The sequence below is a fragment of the Lissotriton helveticus genome, chromosome 2_1 (assembly GCF_964261635.1).
Source record: "Lissotriton helveticus chromosome 2_1, aLisHel1.1, whole genome shotgun sequence".
NCBI lineage: Eukaryota > Metazoa > Chordata > Amphibia > Caudata > Salamandridae > Lissotriton > Lissotriton helveticus.
In genome coordinates this window covers 2078313496-2078333107 of record NC_136059.1, presented here as the reverse complement: position 1 = coordinate 2078333107, position 19612 = coordinate 2078313496, and the positions used below count along the sequence as shown (strand labels likewise).

The following is a 19612-nucleotide window of genomic DNA, read 5'->3' as shown; positions in this document are numbered from 1 at the left end:
ACTGCCGCAGCACCGCACCCTGCCGCACTGCGGAGGCCGCTCACCTGCACGGCCGCGGGCACCCGGTTGCCGGCCCCTCGGTATTCGCGACCTTGGATCTGTCACGGGGCGTCACTCCTTGCCCCCGGATGCTTGCTGCACAGTTCACCGGGCTCCAGACTCCCCAAACCCCCCAGCCGGGGGGCCCTCCGTCGCTTCGCCGAGCCCCACCACGCCCCCCCCGGGCCGGCCTCCTTACTGTGGGCCTATTCACAAAGCAGGACCTGCGGGATGTCGAAAGTACCTCTGCAGCCCACTGTGCCGCCCCTGATGTGCTCTTGTCCTGGGGCCCGGTCCTTGTCTGGGCTCTCAGCGCCACCCACAGGCTCCTGTCAGCACCTCCTCACCTGTGGGGGCCCAGTCACGGGGCACGCCGACCCCGCCGACCCTCAGCTCCACTTACAATGGGGAAGGCCACAGGAACGTCTCCGGTGCGGGTAGGTCTCTCCAACTGCCTCAGGGGCGCGTCCACAGCCCCCGGGGTGGGGGGGGGGGGCGAGGGGCGAGCCCACTGGCCTCCCGTCCCCCAGTGGCCACACTTCACACCCTCAAAGTCGCTGTCTCACACCTGGGCCCTTCGTTTGCCGATGTCCTAAACCCCGCCTCATGGTCCTGGGCGTTGCCCCCAGCTGGCTCCGGCCTCTCCTCACTCTCGAGTCCTAAAGGGGGTCTTTGTCACCTCCGAAGCCCACTCCTGCTTGATCCGGGTAGCTGCGGCACTCGCCCGGCGCAGAACGCCGACTTCCGCTCCGCCGCAGGTACAGGCCGCAGCACCGGCCTAGATTAGCTGCCCCGCCGGGCCGGCCACAGCTCCACCTCTGGCCCTAATGAAGCGGGCCGCACCACCTCTGTCGTCCCCGGGGCAGCGCTCTGTCTCTCGTGCCGGGTGTCTGCCCAGCGGGAGCCGGTGCTCCGTCCCCGACCCTTCCGGCACCTGCAGGGCCGCCCGACAGCTCCGCCCGGTTCCAGGCCCGCTCCCAAGTCCGACGTAGCTGCAGGCCGCGGCCCCGGCCCAGAGTAGTGCCAAAGCCGGACCGGTCACCGCGGCACCTCCGGTTGCCGCACAACTCGCGGCTCTGCCACAGCCGGCTCCGATGGAGGGTCCGAGCAGTCTCCTCGTGGTCCGGCCAGGGAAAGGCCGTAGTCTCCGACCCCACTCTCTCTCCTGCTCCGTCGGGACTCCGCCCCGTTCCGTCCAGCACCAGGCCTTCTCTCGCCTCCAGGGCAACCGGCAACCCTCCGGGCCCCTCCGACAGGCGATTCAACCGCTCTTCGTCCCGCAAACTGCTCCGTGGCACCCCAGCGTCTCCAGCCCCCACCAGGAGCGCGCGGGGGGGGGGAGAACACGCCGATTACAAGCACCGGGCCGGCCGGGGTCAGAGGAGCTCTCAGGGAACACATCCTCTCACTCCACCATCTTGGCCACGCCCCCAACCCTCCTTATTTAAATCACCCAGTGTACATAGATTCCTGAAAGACCTTTGTAGGAGGCTGTCTTAGTATATGGTGCACACTTATCAAAGTGAAGCACCTTGCACTAATCCAGACAACCCTTTTGGTGATTTTAGTGGCCTTAGACAACCTTAGTAAGGTCTCTAAGTGGTAGCTGTGGAGAGTGTTAAGCAGTTTGTTCTACCAGATCCAATCATGTAGTGTAAGTTAAATGAAAAAGAACCACACAGTTTAGATATAAAAATATGTCTATTACACAACACTCACTAACACATTGGCATATCGCCTACCTGGAGATATCAACACAAATACACAATACTTCAATAGCAAATAGGTAAGTAAGCACAATACACAATGGTCTCCAGCGGGAGACCAAACCATTGACTAAAAAAAGTTGAATGAATACGAACTGCGACCGAAGTTTCGACTTGGACCTGGAGAAGCAGAAGACCTGGGGACACTTGGAACCATTCAGGGTAAGTACCAAGGAACCCCACAGAGGCTATGTGCACAGTGGAAACATAGCTGTGTACTTAATAGAAGTCAACGGGAAAGTCGCTGTTGCTGTTTTGAAGAAGAACCCTTCCCAGTGGACCCGGTAGAAACCCCATGGAAGATGGAAGGTTGGGCAGTCACCCCAACCGTGGATACCCTAGGAACCAGAAAACCTACACCAGAGAAGCCAGGAGCATAGGTGTGAAGTGACGTCAGAAACTGTCGTAGACCACAATGGAGGACTTCAGCAAAGATGCCACTGGCGAAGACTGTGCAAGAGTCAGTTGGAATCCAATTGTGGATTTTTGAAGATAAGACCCAGCTAGTGGAGGGGACAGAGTCTATGCCACTCGGAGGTGACCAGGAGGTACGGAAGAGCAATACCCGCCAGTGTTGGAAGATGGAGTGACCTTGTCGCTGCAGCTGTGAGGACCAGGCGATGCTGAGGAAGTAGAGAACCAGGGGGTCGGTGTCCGTCAGAAGCACCAACAAGCCTTGGCAGCTGCAACAGGCGTGGATAGGGAAGAAGGAGGAACGTTGGGCTCAGCAAGGTCCAAGGGACTCACCACAAGCAGGAGAGTCCAAGCAGGCCCCTAGCTAGCAGGGGAGCCTACCAAAGCAGGAGAAGAACCTCGAGAGGACCCACAGGCAAAGGCACAGGAGTCGCACAAGGACCTCAAGCAGCTCACCAAAGATGAAAGCCCACAGTACATAGGATGCAGTGATGAGTATGATCTTGGCAGGATGAGATGCTGGAGCTTTTTGTAGCTCGAAGATCTCTGGGGTGCAGAGCCAACAATCCTTGGCAATGGCAAGTTGACGTGGTTCACAGGGGTCCGGTTCCTGTGGTTCCGCAAGGGATACTGGCCTCAAAATTGCAGAGAGGACTGGTCAGGCCTCGAGAGAGTTGCAGTTCCTGAGACACTGACACCAGTAAAAAAGGGGGTAACCATTAAAGCAAATCCTACTGTCCTACAGCCGTGAACATATGTTCCCACCTGTCCCTTTCATTAGGCCTCAGTGGGAACTTAATTTGATTCTCACCTTCCTCGTGTGTGCTCCTTTCAAGCCCTTGCATAATTGCCTTGTCCTGATGCTCACAATCACAACACCCTTTTTAGTGGTAATTACATCTGCAAGAAGGGTGAGTGAGCTGCAGGCTTTATCATCCAAGTCTCCCTTCTTAACACTATTCGCTGACAAGCTGGGTGTGGTATCTTGCTTTCTTCTCTACTCTGTCCTTTCTTTGTGTCCTGTACTCTGCTGCCCAGCCAGTCTCAGTCATGTCTGGAATGTTCCTTTTTTGTTTGTTTGAGTCTATCTGTCAGTTGCTGTATGTAGGCTGAGCCATTAGGAGTAATGGGGTAACCCTGTCACCCTCAGAACCTGGGTAAGGAAACTAAACAACGACAATGGTTCTGTTGGGGATCACACTTAAATTGAAAGACGTATTGAATACACAAATAAAACAATATATCCGGTGACGGATATATGAAGTAACACACACTCACCACAATAGTGATAAAGGTAAATCTTTTAGTATTAACCTTGTAGTGAATCAATTCACAATTCCTTGAGTAGCTGTCCAAAACAAACACAACATATGGACTGAATATACATTGGGTGAGTGAGTTGTGACTTGTGACAAAGTGCTGTAAACAATTAAACAAAACGCCAAAATAATCATACATATAGACGAAATATTACTTAATGAGTGTCCACTAAAAAATACAATTGTCTTGAACGGATAAATTATTTCTTTGCTTCGTTGAGACTCTTTGTGGATGGATACATTAGCAGAACATCGACGTTTCGACCCTAGCACTAGGCTTCTAATCAGAGAAAATAAATAAGCAAACCGGCAAAATTTCCCTCTATTTTTCCATCCACTTGTTACACTGGCACATTTTCAAGAAATTCTTCTCTGTTTACCTGACATTACCAGCAGTATATTTTGAGAGCAGAGCAGAAACACAAAGAAAACAACTTGCACTAAATTAGGCATTCATGGACTTGATCTTTAAGGCATGGGGTTAATCTCACAAAGACCTATTTGTGACAGGTTTTATATGAAAATTTGGCAATTGTCCTTACTAAATAGTATAGGTTGTGAACCATGGTCATATTGGATTTTCCTTTTTAACTAGCCACTGATTTGATTGGTGAAGTCAAATTTTATTCGAGTGGCTTCAACTTAGCCTTGTCAGGGATGAGTCTCTGACCTCCTACACTTCTTCAGTGGTTTGCAATCTCACTCATGTAAGCCCTTTCTCAGATAACCTGAATATTCTGTTGGCTGACTGGAAAGTCAGCACTACATCAATCTCCACTAGGTTTCAATAATTGAACAAGTGTCTTTAGTTCTTCAATTGGGCCTTGCCAAATAGGTTCAGTCCCCTAAACCTCTGCTATGTACAATATAATTTACTTCTCCAGGTGCCTGAAAATCTAAATTTGTTTTCCCTCTTAAACATGCCGTTCTGCTTATTTATTTTCTCTGATTAGAAGCCTAGTGCTAAATTGGTGTTTGAATTGTGTCCTCGCCAGTCTCCTGCATAATCTGTGCAAACTGAAGTGACCTTACATGTGCTTTTGTGGGAGAGAGCATTTCTTGTCACACTTATGTCTGCTAGGTTTATTATTGAGCTCCAGGCCCTAGATGTGTCAGATCCCTGCTTGGGATTTATCTACAACTCATGTAGCCTATGAACTAGGAGTAACGGAGTCCTTATGAAGATAAATGTTAAAATTTGGGATGTAAGGGCCATATTAAGGAGTAGACACCGGCCAGACCACCTCAGCCATCATGTCTTCCATCCACTCTGGGGTGCCCACCGACCCCCTGCTCCTACCACCTCTACAACCTCGCAATAAACCCAATCAGCCCGTAACCAGCATCCTCAACACTTCCATCTCCACAGCAACCTTTGCAGATAGATGGAAACATGCAGACTTCGGACCTCTCCTAAAGAAGGCATCCGCCGACCTCCGCAATCTCAAAAATGTCACCCGATCTCCCTGCTCCTCTACCTAGCTAAAGTACTTGAGAAAACCATCAACCAACAATTCACTGAATTCCTGGAACAAAACCACCTACTTAACCTCTCACAATCAGGATTCTGAGCCAAACACAGCACTAGGACTGCGCTGATTGCCGCCACAGACGACATCAGAACACGCCTCGACCATGGAGAAACTGTGGCCCTGATCCTCTTCGGCCTCTCTGCGACATTTGACTCCGTCTCCCACAACACACTCATCAACAGACTCTACAACATAGGCATACAGCAAGAAGCCCTCAATTGAATCGCCTCCTTCCTTACAGGTCACACACTAAGCATCTGACTGCCTCCCTTCGTCTCCGTACCCAAATACATCATATGCGGCATACCACAAGGATCATCCCTGAGCCCCACCCTGTCCAACATGTACATGACAACCCTTGCAGACGTCGTCAGATCCCACTGACTCACATAATCTCCTACGCAGACGACACAACTGATCCTCTCGCTCACTGAGGATCCCTCCAACGCCAAAACCAACTTCTGCAACGCCATGACCAACATAGCCAAATGGGTGAGACACAACTGCCTCCAACTCAACTTGACAAAACAAAAGTACTGATCTTCAGGAAGAACACCTCTGCATTGGACCACTGGTGGTTGCCCGCAGAACTTGGACCTACACCCACACTGACCGACCATGCAAGTAACCTCATCTTCATCCTCGACAGCCTACTGACCATGAAGCGACAAGTCAACGCAATCACCTCTTCCTGCTTCCACACTCTTTGCAGGCTCCACAGAGTCTTCAGATGGATCCCAACAACACCATAAAAAACGTCACTCAGGCCATTGTCACCAGCTGCCTCAACTTTGGCAATGCCCTCTACTCCAGCATCTCCACCCGGCTCCTCAGAACTCTGCAGTCAGATTGATTCATGACCTCCCCAAACAAACCCACATCACCCCCCCCCCCCACCTGAGAGACCTCCAGTGGCTCCCCATCCAGAGAAGATGCCAGTTGAAGATCCTTATGCACGCTGTGCAAAGCCCTCCACGATCTAGGACCTGCTTACATCAACCACCGGCTGAACTTCCACCAATCTTCTTAACACCTGCAATCCTCTTCACTCGTACTCGCACACACCTCCCGCATCTTTCGCAGCCGCAGCGGTGGCAACTCCTTCGCATACATCACTGCCAAGGCCTGGAATGACCTTCCCCTCCAGCTCCATACAGCCGCCTCACTGGCAGACTTTTGAAAGAGACTCAATACCAGCGCCCAGATACCCCCAAGGGTGACAGTGTTGCTCTCTACAAATGCTGTTTGGTTGCTTGATTGATGGTGACAACAATAACTTCACGGATTTGTTGTCTTTCTTAGACAGGGAAATCATCACTGTTTCCCAATAGGCGATATCAACGTTTTACCAGTGATTACATATGGTTGTAGTTGAAGGATACAGGTCAGGGGATGTTTTTAAATCATTGTCACAAATCAGTTCTGGTGCATCTTCAGTGTAGATAGATATGCATTGGTGGCCATGTTTGAATACTTCTGGTCTATATAATTTATTGGATAATGTGTTGATTAAGTAAAAGAGAGGAATACGTTAAGAACACCTTTGTAAATTTTGTCAAGTTTTTTTTTTTAAAGGTTGTACGGGTGATGTAAAATTTGAACCAAAAGGGATGGTTAATCAAGTACAAACTAAATAGAACGGCTTCAATGGCAGTGGAATGAGCAAGAGCAGGTTAGGGAATATGCTTAGTCCTCCCGAAGATAAAACCCAGCCTGATTACAGCTGGCTATTTAAATTGCGCAAACCCATGTTTGTGCAAAGATAGTAATTATGAGTTGTCACAATGTTTTTCACACCTCGTATTTATTACATTTTGGCAGATCAAACCTGCCACATTTTAAAAAGGTGAACAGGCCCTAGATTTATTGGGACATGCAAACTTTAGTGATGTAAGCACCAAAACCCCCTTGTTAGTCTGAAAAGCTTGAATAGGCTATACTTGTCTCATCCAGCAAAGGATATTTGTAGCCAGGTCCTATGCGTAAACTAAGGCTTGGTTTTTGAATATGGGAACAGGAGTTTTTGTCAGCCATGCCTATGTGAGAGGATTACCTTTGTGTGAAACACATTGCTTATTTATAATATGTGTTCTGTTTGAAACAAGACACAGACCATGAATTCTAGATGAAGCTCATGATAATAATGTAGGGTATGAAGAGTGAAATAATGGATCATAATTTGGCAGAGTGGGCGGAGCAAGAGATATATCAAACACTTGAAGGGCTTGATATTGTACAATCATGTAGTATTGTTCATAGAAATAGAGATGCTCCAGAAGGGGCTAAAGTATAATTTTGACTACTAGAAAAAGTATCTCAGGATGTGATTCAGATAAAACAAAAGCAGATATTGGTAAGTGATTGAAAAGCAGGCGATCAAGTGGGGTGTACAAGAAAATTAGCAGACTGATTTATAAGAGTTTCTGTTTTGTTTTCTGAAGCTTTCTGTCTTTGTTGAATCTAAAACTGCAGCACAATAACTCTTAGTCCTAAGAGTAAGAAATATATTTATTATTGCAGAAGTTCATGAAGGTAAAAGTGCAAAACCCTTACAAATCGAAGAAGAAATTGAAGTTAAAGTTTCTCCTAATCAGGAAATACACACAGCAGGAAGGGATAGAGAAACCCACGTGAGCATAAAACCTCCTCTAACAACATCTGTGCCTACTGAACTGGAAGTTAATTCAGAAGGTATGAAACTGTTCATTTGGCTTATAACAGAAAATTGTGTTTCCTTAAACATATGTGTTTCTTTTGGAGAAATGTTTCGTGGATGGGTGACAAACCAATAACTATGTAATTGAGCTACTAGTCGGCAAATACTACCATAAAATAAATTGGTTTTGACTATTTCAACACATATTTATGGAGATCCTAGTTAACCCATGTATTTTGTAGTTTTGTAGTCACTAGGTCTGTCAATTTCAAATCTCTATAATGATTTACTTACCCGAGGTGATTCTACATTTCTGAAAGCCTTTCACTGTGAAACTTTGGTTTTGTTGGGTATTTTAGAAGGGATTAACCTCCATCAAAAACATCTTTTTGTGTTCCACTTACTTCAGCTATACATTTTTCTGTTGTAGGCAAATCAAATAGAATGACCATTTTCCTATAGCAATATTTTTACTGTTTTTGCCTTATTTTGTTACTAAGAGCCCAGCATCTTTTTGGAAGCCATTTACTGGATACTGTCAACTGTTTTTTGTAGGTTTGGCCAACGACTTAGAGAAGCAAAGAAGGAAAGGACAAAGCCAGCTGCTTTGCCATAATACAACGCTGAAAGCCATAAAAAGGGGGAACCCCCAAGCATTCTGGCAATTGGTTACTAAAGAGTTAGTATGAATACTGTTGGGGTAGTCCTAGCACCCTTGAAAGTGAGTGGTTTGATTGTTTAAGCTAATGTTAGAGTTCTAGGCGCTGTTTTGGTTCTCCCCGATACCGTAGGCTGCAGTCTGGATACTCCAATAACCTAGATGAAGATAGAACCACTACGTCATCCCTTTATAATAAATGGGCAATGGGTCCTCATGGAATGTACAGAAACTGTCTGAAAACAAATGTTGAGCCGTGGACGAGATTTCTTTTATCAGCCTTTAATGTTGATATGAGTTCAGAAAAATTTGGAAAAGCATGGTTTGGTTCCACTGTCATGCAGTTTTATAAGCAGGGTACATGAATGTTTTGAAATCCATCTGGTTAGTTTTCTTGTTATGTATGATGAATAAGGTATTTGTAAAAAGCATTCTAAATATATTTAAATGCTGGTTAAAGTCTGAGCGAATTGCCCCGGCCACTCATGCAGGCTTTATAAGAGAGCAGTCCATCACAATCCGCTTTTTGGAGCATATTCAAAAACTGCAGGTTGCAGTACATTTAGTAGTATACAATTGTACTACTAAAATACTACAAAATTCCCCAGGAATTGTGTCTGTGGGTATTTACTCAAACATTTAAGTTTATTACTTGGTAGTAAATGTCGGAGAGAGCAGGGGGAGTAGCTGGAACAAATTGAATACTTACAAATCAGGTGGGTTTAGGGTGGATTAAGAAGGGGGTTGAGGGAAGGTTATGGAGGAGTTTAGGGAGAGATATATGTCCATCCACAAAAGAGTCTGCCGATTCCTGTTAAGAAGCTGTACTTCTCCAGTATTGAATCGTTCATAGATTTACATGCTTGTATCTTCCCCCGTCGTCATGGTGGGAGTCTCACTCTAAAGGAAATAAATAGCAGTAAAAAGAAAAACTGCCTAGAAACCATAGATAACCATACACTTTGGTAGCACAGTACCATCATTATGTGGTCCAAATGCCAGCCAATGAGACGCGAGCCCTGAAATCACACTCCCCAGCAGAGCCACAATACCGCTGATTTCCAACCGCCGTCGTGTGAGAAGGAGTCTCCTTGAGCTTTGCTCAGTTTGTTCCCTTGGTTGAACTTTTGACCTGTATTCACAGCATTTCCTCTGGAACTGTGGTATTGTTTTTGTTCTTCAAGCTTACTGAAAAATGTCTGAAAGCTTTAAAAAGAGGCTTTTCAGACCTTGTAGGTCCTGTGGTAAGGCCAGGTTGTTCTCTGAATACCCCCACAAGGACTGTTTTATATTGCCTCTATCCAAAGTACGTCCCTACAGAGTGCAAGCATTGTAGAACTTTTTCATCTAAGATGCTTAAGGATAGTGAGGCACGTTTGTTATTGTGGCTCCAGAAGAAAAAGGCCACTTCAGATTCTCAATCTGGGGATGATTCTAAGGCTCACTCCTCTTCCAAACGCAAAGGAGGAGCTTCTGAGGCAAAAACGGATTAAAAAAAGCTGAAAATCAGTAAATCGAAAGAAAAGGAGTCATCGTCTTCTTCTCTGCCACGTCCTACTGTTAAAAAATCCTCAGAGACGAGGGCTCCGTTGTCGGATCTCCGACGAAGATAAAAGTTTCTGCGACTTCCTTCAGCGAAGACGTTGACGACGACCTTGTCGATGATTATGAAGTCGACACAGTTGACGATGGGTACGGAGACGACACCGTTGACGACTACTTTTGTGACACCGCCGTCGATCTCGTTGACAACGACTTTTAAGCTCTTCGCAGGTAGGAGTGGCTTAAAGCTACATCATTCTGATGAATACATCTGCCTGTGGATTCCTCGCCTTATGAATATCACCCCTGCGCCAGCATTCCACAGAATTTTTCCTAGGGCTCCACGCCGAGGTCATCCCAATGCCATGGCTCCCCACGCGGATCTGCATGACGTCACTGGAGCCATAAGAGAACCACGTCAGCGTTATAACGTGAGTTCCCTTTTTTCTGCGCTGTCGACGCTAACGTTTCTTTCTGGGACTCTCCATACTTTCGAGACTATACTTTGTTATTTCGATTGTAGCTTTCTTTGTTTTGGCATGTCTGCCCGAGGAAGTCGGGCTTTAAGCCCTGTAAAGACTGCGGGGGTCATATGTCGATCACTGATCCTCATGAGGACTGTCTTTGGTGTTTGTCATCTGACCACGACGTTTAGGGCTGTTCTTCTTGAAGGAAGATGAATCCGAAGGCTCTTAAGGAATGGGAGGCCAAGCTGTATAATGCCAAGGCAAGAAAAGAAACAAGCATTGGCATAGCCAATAGGTCTCACCTTTGGGACCATATAAGTGTTTAGTTATCCAGCACAATATCCTTGGTGCAACAACATCAAGTGTTGCATGGCTAAACACTTATATGGCCCCAAAGGCGAGACCTATTGGCTATGCCAATGCTTGTTATATAAAAGTCCCCCAAAAACGACAGCCATAATATTAATTTGAATTTTGAATCGAACACCGAATGTAAGTGTGGGAGGGGGCACCGTGCCTGCATCTGTACTACAGCTCCCAGCATGCTTTGTTTTTAATCTTGTCTTGAACCAACATGAGGTCCCACTGAAACTGCAAGACCCATGTAACACGAAGGTACACATCCAATAGGCGGCCAGCATTTTCTTTTATTTTAAAAGTTTTATATAGAGCTAGCTTGACCCGTAGGTATCAGAGCGCTTTACATATCACAGTAAAAAGCAGACGGGACATTACATTACATAGTAGGCCGGCAGTAAGGCAGCAACCCAAAGAAAAAAATACAGCATGGGAAAAAATATGCAGTGCAGCGGAGAGGGAGAGAGCAATAAAAAGAAAAAGGTGCGAATGACATAGTCCGGTCACCCACTATACTTGAATGTCCAGAGAGAGAGAAGACAACTTGGATATAGAAGTCTAGGTAAGTTGACGTTGGTCATGAAAGTATTTGTTTAGGAGATGTAGTTTCAGGTCCCTTTTGAAACAGGAGAAGGAGGGGTTGCATCTGAGGACTCCAGAGAGAGTGTTCCATATCCTGGGAGCATTGCCACTCTACAACAGTGCCAGGGACCCGTCTGCCCAAGAATACCATATATATGTGCCAGGACGCCTGCAGTTTATTTAATAAGAGAGCAAGAAGAACTGCATCCCCCAATAAAGCAGGAGACACGCAGCCCCAAAAGGTACCTGGTAATAAAAGAAAGAGAGACAGAGGACTTTAGTTGCCAAACTCCACTCTATAGCAGATAGGAGACTTGATGCTCCCACAAAAACGTAATAACTCAACACAACTTAGCGATGAACAAACACAGGACAACTCCGGACCCACAAAACATTTTAAAGAACAAGTCACGGCATTGAACTGACTGCTCCCACACAAGAGGCCAGTCGGCCCACAAGGAGTGACAGGTAGCCCACAACAAGCTAATCCAACTTTACCAAGCTAAGGGAAGAGAGCATGTCCAATACTATGAGTGACAGCGCACTTAGGGAACCAAATGGCGGTTCTCCCACAATACTGTAGGAAAACTCAATCAAATGAATGCAGTACCTCATGCCACCAAAATATAGCTCGCCCACAATGCCAATACCAGCTCAAACCACTGCTGTGCCTTTTTTCTGGCTATGCCAGTTCAAATTTCAAATTTATTTATTTGTTTGATTAATTAAAACCTTACAAAAAGCAGGTTAAAACATTTACAGTTATAAAATGCTAAAAACTATCCATATGTTCGAATAATTTTCATCAATCTGATATAAAAATCAATCGTTTAAAATGGGTTTTTTGGTTAATTCAATAGGTTCATATTCACACAACTCATAAATTAATCAAGTACAGGCTTCCAACTTTTTTTGAACCATAAGTAGAAATTTAACGAAAGCTGAGTTCATTGGTAAGTCATCTGGATTTAAGCTTGCCACTAGTGCCTGCCTACAAGTCCTTACACCACGTTCGTTAAACATTTTCTTAAGTGTACTTTTTCTTTCCGCTTCCAAATCAGGACAAAGACACAATAGATGTAAGATGGCTTCTTGACCTGATTTACATAGTCTACATAAGCAATTTTCGTCTGATCTTTTCCATGGTGCCAAATGGCATAAACCTGGAAAGTGGCAAAACCTAGCATTCATAAAAACTTGCTTGGTTTTTTTTTACCATGAAGTTTCCAGGTAGGTTTGAATCTTCTTTTTTTTTAAACCATTCACAATTGACCAAGCGTGCTTTCGTTTAACAAAAATATCTTTGTCCTTTATTAAGGAGAGGTAATCAGTTAGTTTATTTACCACTTTTTTAAAACTCTCCTGCACAACAGTAGTGTTCCAGATAGGTGTTATACCGAACTCTTCAGTTGCTTGTTTTAAGTAAGAGCTGGCAGTTAGCGACCGGTTATTTTTTATTTCAAGCCACAGTAGACGAGACATTTAGTTGTCCTGATAGTTTTTTATTCTGTTCCACACTTTCATTGTGTGCTCTTTCCTTGCATAACATTGGTTGTTTAGCCCAAATTCCAATCTCACTTGAGCTTGAGAGGCATTCTTAGGAAGAGAAAATAAAATTCTGTACGTTTTAGCGACTGAGGTGTTAATGATGTCTGCGTCTTTTCCGTTGAGTACTCGCTGCCGTACGTTAAAGTTGGCAATAATTTTGCCGCAATTGTTTTTAATAAGGGGCGATAAGACAAGTCTCCAATGGTTCTCTGGATTGATCTTAGTGCACCAATGAGGGAATTTGCTTTCCTTTTAATGTCGAGTTTTTGGGCCTCGAACTTGCCGTTATCGTTGAAAGTTACACCCAAATACTTATACTCAGCTACCCACTCCAATTTTTGTCCTTGCAGGATCCATTTATGTGCGTGTGTTGTTCGTTTGTTATTTGTAATTACCATCACCTTGGTTTTCGCTTCGTTTATGTGCATACCATTTGCCTCAGAATACTTAGAGATGCCATCAATCAGTCTTTGCATCCCCACCTTTGTACAACTTAAGAGTATGACATCATCCGCGTATAATAGACTCGATATTTGAGTTTGAGCTAACCTTGGAGGGTGGGCATTAATTATGTTTAATTCGGTGGTAAGGTCAGCTAAAAATAAATTAAAGAGCAAGGGAGCCAACACACATCCCTGTTTTAGGCCACACGATGTGGGAATTGTTTTGGTCAAGGTTGAGCCGTTCCCCATCCTAACTCTAACCCAGGTTTCGGAGTGCAAGAGCTTAATCATCTTTAGTAGGTTTTCTGATATACCTTGTTTAGTTAGTTTGACCCATAAAAGTTCTCTGTCCACACAGTCGAAGGCAGATTTAAAATCTACGAAACACAAATATAAGGGTTGTTTAGCTAGAATTGCTTTTTCGATTAATATTGTTAATGTTAAAAGGTTTGTGGTCATACCGAGGCCTTTGACGAAACCTGTTTGGTTTGGGGGTAATACCTGATTCTCTTTTGCCCAGTCAGTTAGTTTCTCCAATAAAATTCCAGCAAACAACTTTGCGTCCGTATCCTGTAAGGTAATTAAGCGATAATTTTCTGGTTGTTGCCAGTTTCCTTTCTTAAATATGGGGGTTATAAGTGATCCTTTCCATGATTCCGGGATTTGTTCCCTCTGGACCACTTCTTTAAAAACATCTGTTAAATAGCTTGACCAGAAGTCAGGCGCTTCTTTGAAAAGTGCAAAAGGAATGCCATTTGGTCCGGGAGCGCCGTCTTTTTGCTTTTTTATCAGGCTTGCCACTTGACTATTGGTTATTAGAATCTCACTATCTCCTTCGGTGTCAACTTTTGTGGAACTTGGGTCGACCATACGTTGTATCAATGGCGGTTTGTTTGGATTTAAGTGTGCTTTAAGGAACGTCACCCATTCTTCTTCGGATAGACTGGTTCCAATTCCGTATTTATTTGGTCGAGCTAGGCCGTTAATTAGTCTCCAGAACTCCCTTGAATATGCTAGTTAAAACATTTAAGAAAGTTAAATAAATCCTCTGTAAAGTGCAACGTCTTGCTTACTAAATATAGAATGCCTCGAAAATCACAGAGGACTCTTGGGATTTGGTAATGGCTACATGGGTTAGCCGATCATCACAGTTGTCCTGTGGTACATTTTCCATTCAAGAGGCAAAAGACAACCTATTGCAGTACACAGGCTCCTGCATGAAGCATGGCCCTTCCTTCATACGTGACGCACCAGGGATTTCCTGGCAGCAGCATGTCTCACGCATGATGTGCCCCCAGCCTTGCCCCACCCCCCCACCCCCATCCTCCCCTTAGAAAGATTGATGCTTGGCGGTCTGTACCTCACTGTCAGCTCCTGGAGGCTCTCATTGATCCGGGCTCGTCTCTTCTTCTCCACAAGGGGCTTCATGGTCTGCAAGGGGCGGATAGAAAGGGGTAGTGAGCACTAGTCCAGTGGCTTCAGCGGCCCTTGTTACAGATGCTAGGGTGTACTGCGGTGGATGGGTGGGGATATGGAGACGAGCATGGGTGCTATGATATATAATAATGTTTTGTACGGGGGTCGTGGAGCAGATGAGGGCATGTTTTTAAGCTGTGGTGGTAAATCTGGAGTGGCTGGACAGGACAGGGTCCATAACCTGCAGTGGGCAGTACAATTATCAGATTACTTTAGGTCCCTCCATGTCACCTGTGACACTATTTGCCCATCCTGGGCTTTTCATTAATACCGTAATGCCTTAAGGGAGTTGTAGAGTTGTAGTCTTGGCTCAGCGGAATGAAGCCAGTTGGACTTGCATATCTGAAAACGATGATATGTAAACAGAATGGTTAGGGTTGAAAATGGTGTCTTCTGTGACACGGAGTTATCTGGTAGCCTTAGTAGGCAGGGGCCCCGAAGCAACCACAGGCAGAGCTGCAGGAGTGGTTGCGGGCAGGGAGGCTGGGGCTGCAGCGGGGCAGGGCTCTGCTTGCTGCAGCTGGTAGGTGTCGTGGAGGACAGCGGGGCAGGGCTCTGTGGGATGCAGTAGGCATTGATGCTACCGCTGCGGTGGACAAGGCTCTGGAGCAGGCAAGCGGCAGCGAGCCCTGAGCTCCAGAGGACAGATGCTAGACCCGGTGGGGGTGGCAGTGGGCAGGACTTTGATTTGGCTGAGGCCTCGGCTCGGAGGGTTCGTTTAGGGGCGGGGGCCCCGGGGCAGCAGTTCAGAAAGGTCCTAAGGCTTCAGTGATGAGGGATTTTGGAGCTGAATGGACCAAAGTCCCACGGGGTCTGGAGTTCTGACTCTGTCCTGGCTCGGGCCTAGAGCCTGGTACAGAGAGAATGGAAGGGGCGGGGGAGTCCACTTTTACGGTGTCTCTCAGTTTTGGAATTGCAGGACAGCGTTCCTCGATCGGCGGGTTTTGGGACCGGATGATTATGCAGTCGCCTGATATACGGGCCTCAGGCTCGGATACTTGTCACTAATTAACAATGGCGGATGACGGTGAGACAGCACTCGTGCCGCATTTGGAGGACAACGACCATGAACACTGCAGCGGCTGTGAAAACGAAGAGGAGCACAGCTACAATCGGGGGTAAATGGCGTTGCGGCCCGAAGCAAGGGGAAAGTGTCTGGGTGTCTTCCACGGGGTTGTTAGCCAGCGGCTACCTCTGCCTAGCTCTGCCGAGAAGGCACCACCTCCAGCGCGCTGATAGGCCGATACTGCCCTTAAACCTCATTCTCGCATCTCTGGTTAGCTGCTGCGCCTGCCAGTTAAGTTTGCATTGACTGCGCGAAGTGGCAGCAGGGGGAGGGGGCATGGGCGATTCCCTTTCGGGGGCGTGCGACCATATGGCGCCACCATATGGCGCCGCGCGCTCCCGAAAGGAAATCGCCAAGATGTGTACACGTTGCATTGCAAGCAATGCAACACGTGCACGTCTTTGCCCCCAAAGCTGTGGTGATGGCTACAGGTCTCTCCTATACAACGCATGCGCGTTGCGTAGGTCGAGACCTAAAAGGGAGTCGTAAAAGGTCGAAGTCCAAGTCATCGACTTCGCATTACTGTAAGAGAAAGCCTGAGAAGAAGAAGATACATGCTTCTCGGCGCCGGTCGTCGAAGCCTGTGGAGTCGAAGTCGCCTTCTCCAACTCCTCGACGCCGAGAAAAAGACTTTGTCTCTCCTTCTCCTTCATTGTCTCTTCAGGTAACTCCGGTCCATTCTCCATCTTACAAGGGGACTCTGGAGTCACCGACGTCGAGATTCTCACCGACTCCAGAGGGTGTGTTGAATCTGACTGATGCTGAGGTTCCTTTGGCTCCTGCTGCCCCGCCTGGGGCCCCAGCGGCTCCGACTCCAGAGGTGCCTCATTTGGATCTCGAACCAGCTCAATATCCACAATTTTCGGCCCCGGGTTCGGATTCATCGCATTTTTTAAATGCAATGTATGGCGTGTTCGCCAGGACCTCATACCCCTCTGGTGCACCTTCGGGTCCCATGGGTCCTATGGCATTTAATTTGGGTGTGCCTCACCAGTATCCACAGGCCCACTTTGTGCCAATCATGCCAGTGACGCAGTCCTGGCACTTTCCGGCTCTGAGGATTTCGACACTGTATGGGCAGTCCCCGGCTCCATCCCATGAAGCTTCTCTGATTCGATTGGTGCCAGTTACAACAGTGGATCCTCCTTCGACGTTGCTCCCGGACCCATCAACGCCGCGTGTGGCGCTGCTGAAACCGCAGCGGAGGATGGGCTCCAGGAGAGAAGCGCAGAGGTTATTGGAAGAGGAACAGTACCAGGCTGAAGAGATGGAGGAAGGAGAAGTGTATGACACAGTTGTCAGTAGAGGATGCTTTTTACCATTCTGTGATTAGGAAGGCTGTATAACTTTGGGATTTGCAGCTTATTATGGCTGAGAATAAGCCTAATTTACTCACAGAGGTGCTTCATTTTCCGTCCTCGGTGGTTGAACCACTCTTACACCCTTTAATGATGCCCTGACTGAGCCAATCCTTGATGTGTGGCGCAACCCTCTTTCTGCTCCTGCGATTTCAAGGTCGGTGTCCAGAAGATATAGACTTGCTCCTGGGGATCCGGTGTTTCTTTCATCTCACCCCTCTCCTGAGAGCTTAGTGGTGCAGGCTCCTTGTTCCAAGCGGTCTACATGGGCTTTTCCGCAGGCTCCGGATGACAGGGATTCCAAGAAGTTGGAACAGTCTGCAAAGAAGGTCTTTTCATCAGCTAGCATGGCACTGAAATCTACCAACGCGGCTTGTCTGTTGGGTAGATACATTCATGCCCTAATGGACTCTGCAAAACAACTTCTTCCTAAATTTTCTGAGGAAGATAGGGGAAATCTGAGTGAGTTTTTGGTTGACTCACAGGCTGTGGCTCGCCAAGTCATCCAGTCTGGCCTGGACACGGCGGATTCAGTTGCCAGGGTGATGGGTTCATCCATTGCAACAAGAAGACATGTGTGGTTGCGGTCTTCTGAGTTCTCTCTCGATGTGCAGTCTGCCTTTCTTGATCTGCCTTTAGATGGGTCTAGACTTTTTGGAGAGAAAGCTGATTCTGCCGTGCAAAGATTTAAGGACAGTAAGTCCACGGCAAAGTCTTTGGGTCTGCAGTCTCTGGCAACAGGTTATGGTTATAAACGATACCGTGGCTTCGGGAAGTCTTTTTTTCGAAGTTTCAGACAGCCACAGCAGCATTCGACAAGCACAAGGGAAACCCTTCTCATGAAGAATAAGGGTACGTATTGTATATCAAGAAACAACGGTTCTTGTGGAGACAATAACAAGTAATATGGGTGATCGGAATGCACAATGGCAATGCAAATGGGTCAAGCGGATTTCAGACACAAAGGTAGCGAGTACATTGTGATTGCGTATTTGTAGTTTATAGCAAATATTCAAATAAATTTCAAAGATTGGTGCTTAGTGTCCCCAGTGCAAAATTGGAACCAAAAAGGTAAATGGAGTGACATTTGTGACAGTTACAGTATGGTTTCCATTATTCTGAAAAAAAGACCATTTATGTTTTCAATAGTTTTCTCCAAAACTCCACACTTTCACGAAGCATTACTGCTTAGATTCAGAGGTGAGGAGGGACGGCCATTTTGAGCTCTTTGTTTTGCAAGACTTTTTTGTATAGAAGGGTGGACACCCTCCTCCGGGGGTTGGACTGCTGTGACCTTCATAAGGTGAGAAATCCACAGGCAGATGTATCCATCAGAAGAACAAGTTACTTACCTTTGGTAATGCTTTTTCTGGTGGATACAGCATCTGCCTGTGGATTCCTAACTGAAAAACCCACCTCCCCGTTGTCCACCCTTTTATACCTTAAAAGAGGTATTAGTTAATATGGTTGTTTCATGTTGTCATTTTATATTGCCTCTGTTTGCCTTTGTGTAGGCTTATAGGAAATGTTTGCTTTCTTTTTCTTTCCTATATCACTTTACACTTTGTGTATTTGTGACAATACTGTGTACTATGTATGCATTGTCTCTATGGTCGGTCCGCCCGTTCGCCTCTGATGCACGGAAAAAATGGGAGGAACCTACGTCATCACGCCGACGTGGTCCTCTTATGGCTCCAGTGACGTCATGCGTAGCTGCATGCGGAGCCATGGCATTGTGTAGACCTCGTCGGCGTGGAGAGCTAGGAAAAATTCTGCGGAATGCTGGCGCAGGGGGATATTCATAAGGTGAGTAATCCACAGCCAGATACTGTATCCCCCAGAAAAAGCATTACCAAAGGTAAGTAACTTGTTCTTTAAGCCCGAAGTGCAGCCTAAGATAGTAGACATGCCCTTCGACTGAGAAAATGTATTTGGCAGCCATGCGGATGATGCCCTGCAGGTTATTAAGAAGGATACGGATACGGCGAGGTCATTAGGTTTATTGCAACAAGGCAGATTTCACTCCTTTCGTGGCAGAGGATCAAGAGGACAGTTTCAACAAAAATCGTCCTATCAGTCCAATAGATACCAGCCGTACCATTAACAAGGGTATCGTCAGTATACAAATTCTCAGCAATTTCGATCCTCAAATTCGTCTTACATACAACAATCCAGACGAAAGCCGTCGACAAGAAAAAAATACAGGATACCAATTGACGACAGTGACAATTCCAAGGCGCCAACCACCTCGTCATTCCGCAGCCTTCATCAGACGCATTACGTTTTTTCCTTTCTCCACTAATGGATGTCTATAACATCAGACAGATGGGTGTTAGACATAATTTGTCAAGGTCACAACCTAGAGTTCCTCTACAAACCTCCAGATCGC

General features: G+C 46.5%; 1 protein-coding gene across 3 annotated transcripts in view; it reads left to right on the top strand.

Moving 5' to 3' along the window:
• NEK1 (NIMA related kinase 1) overlaps positions 1-19612 on the top strand; it is a 1042157-nt gene that overhangs the window by 762165 nt on the left and 260380 nt on the right. For all 3 annotated transcript variants that reach the window (XM_078677052.1, XM_078677050.1, XM_078677051.1), the window contains one exon: positions 7591-7761. In XM_078677052.1, coding sequence (XP_078533178.1) covers positions 7591-7761 — 171 coding nt within the window. The remainder of the gene's footprint in view (positions 1-7590; positions 7762-19612) is intronic.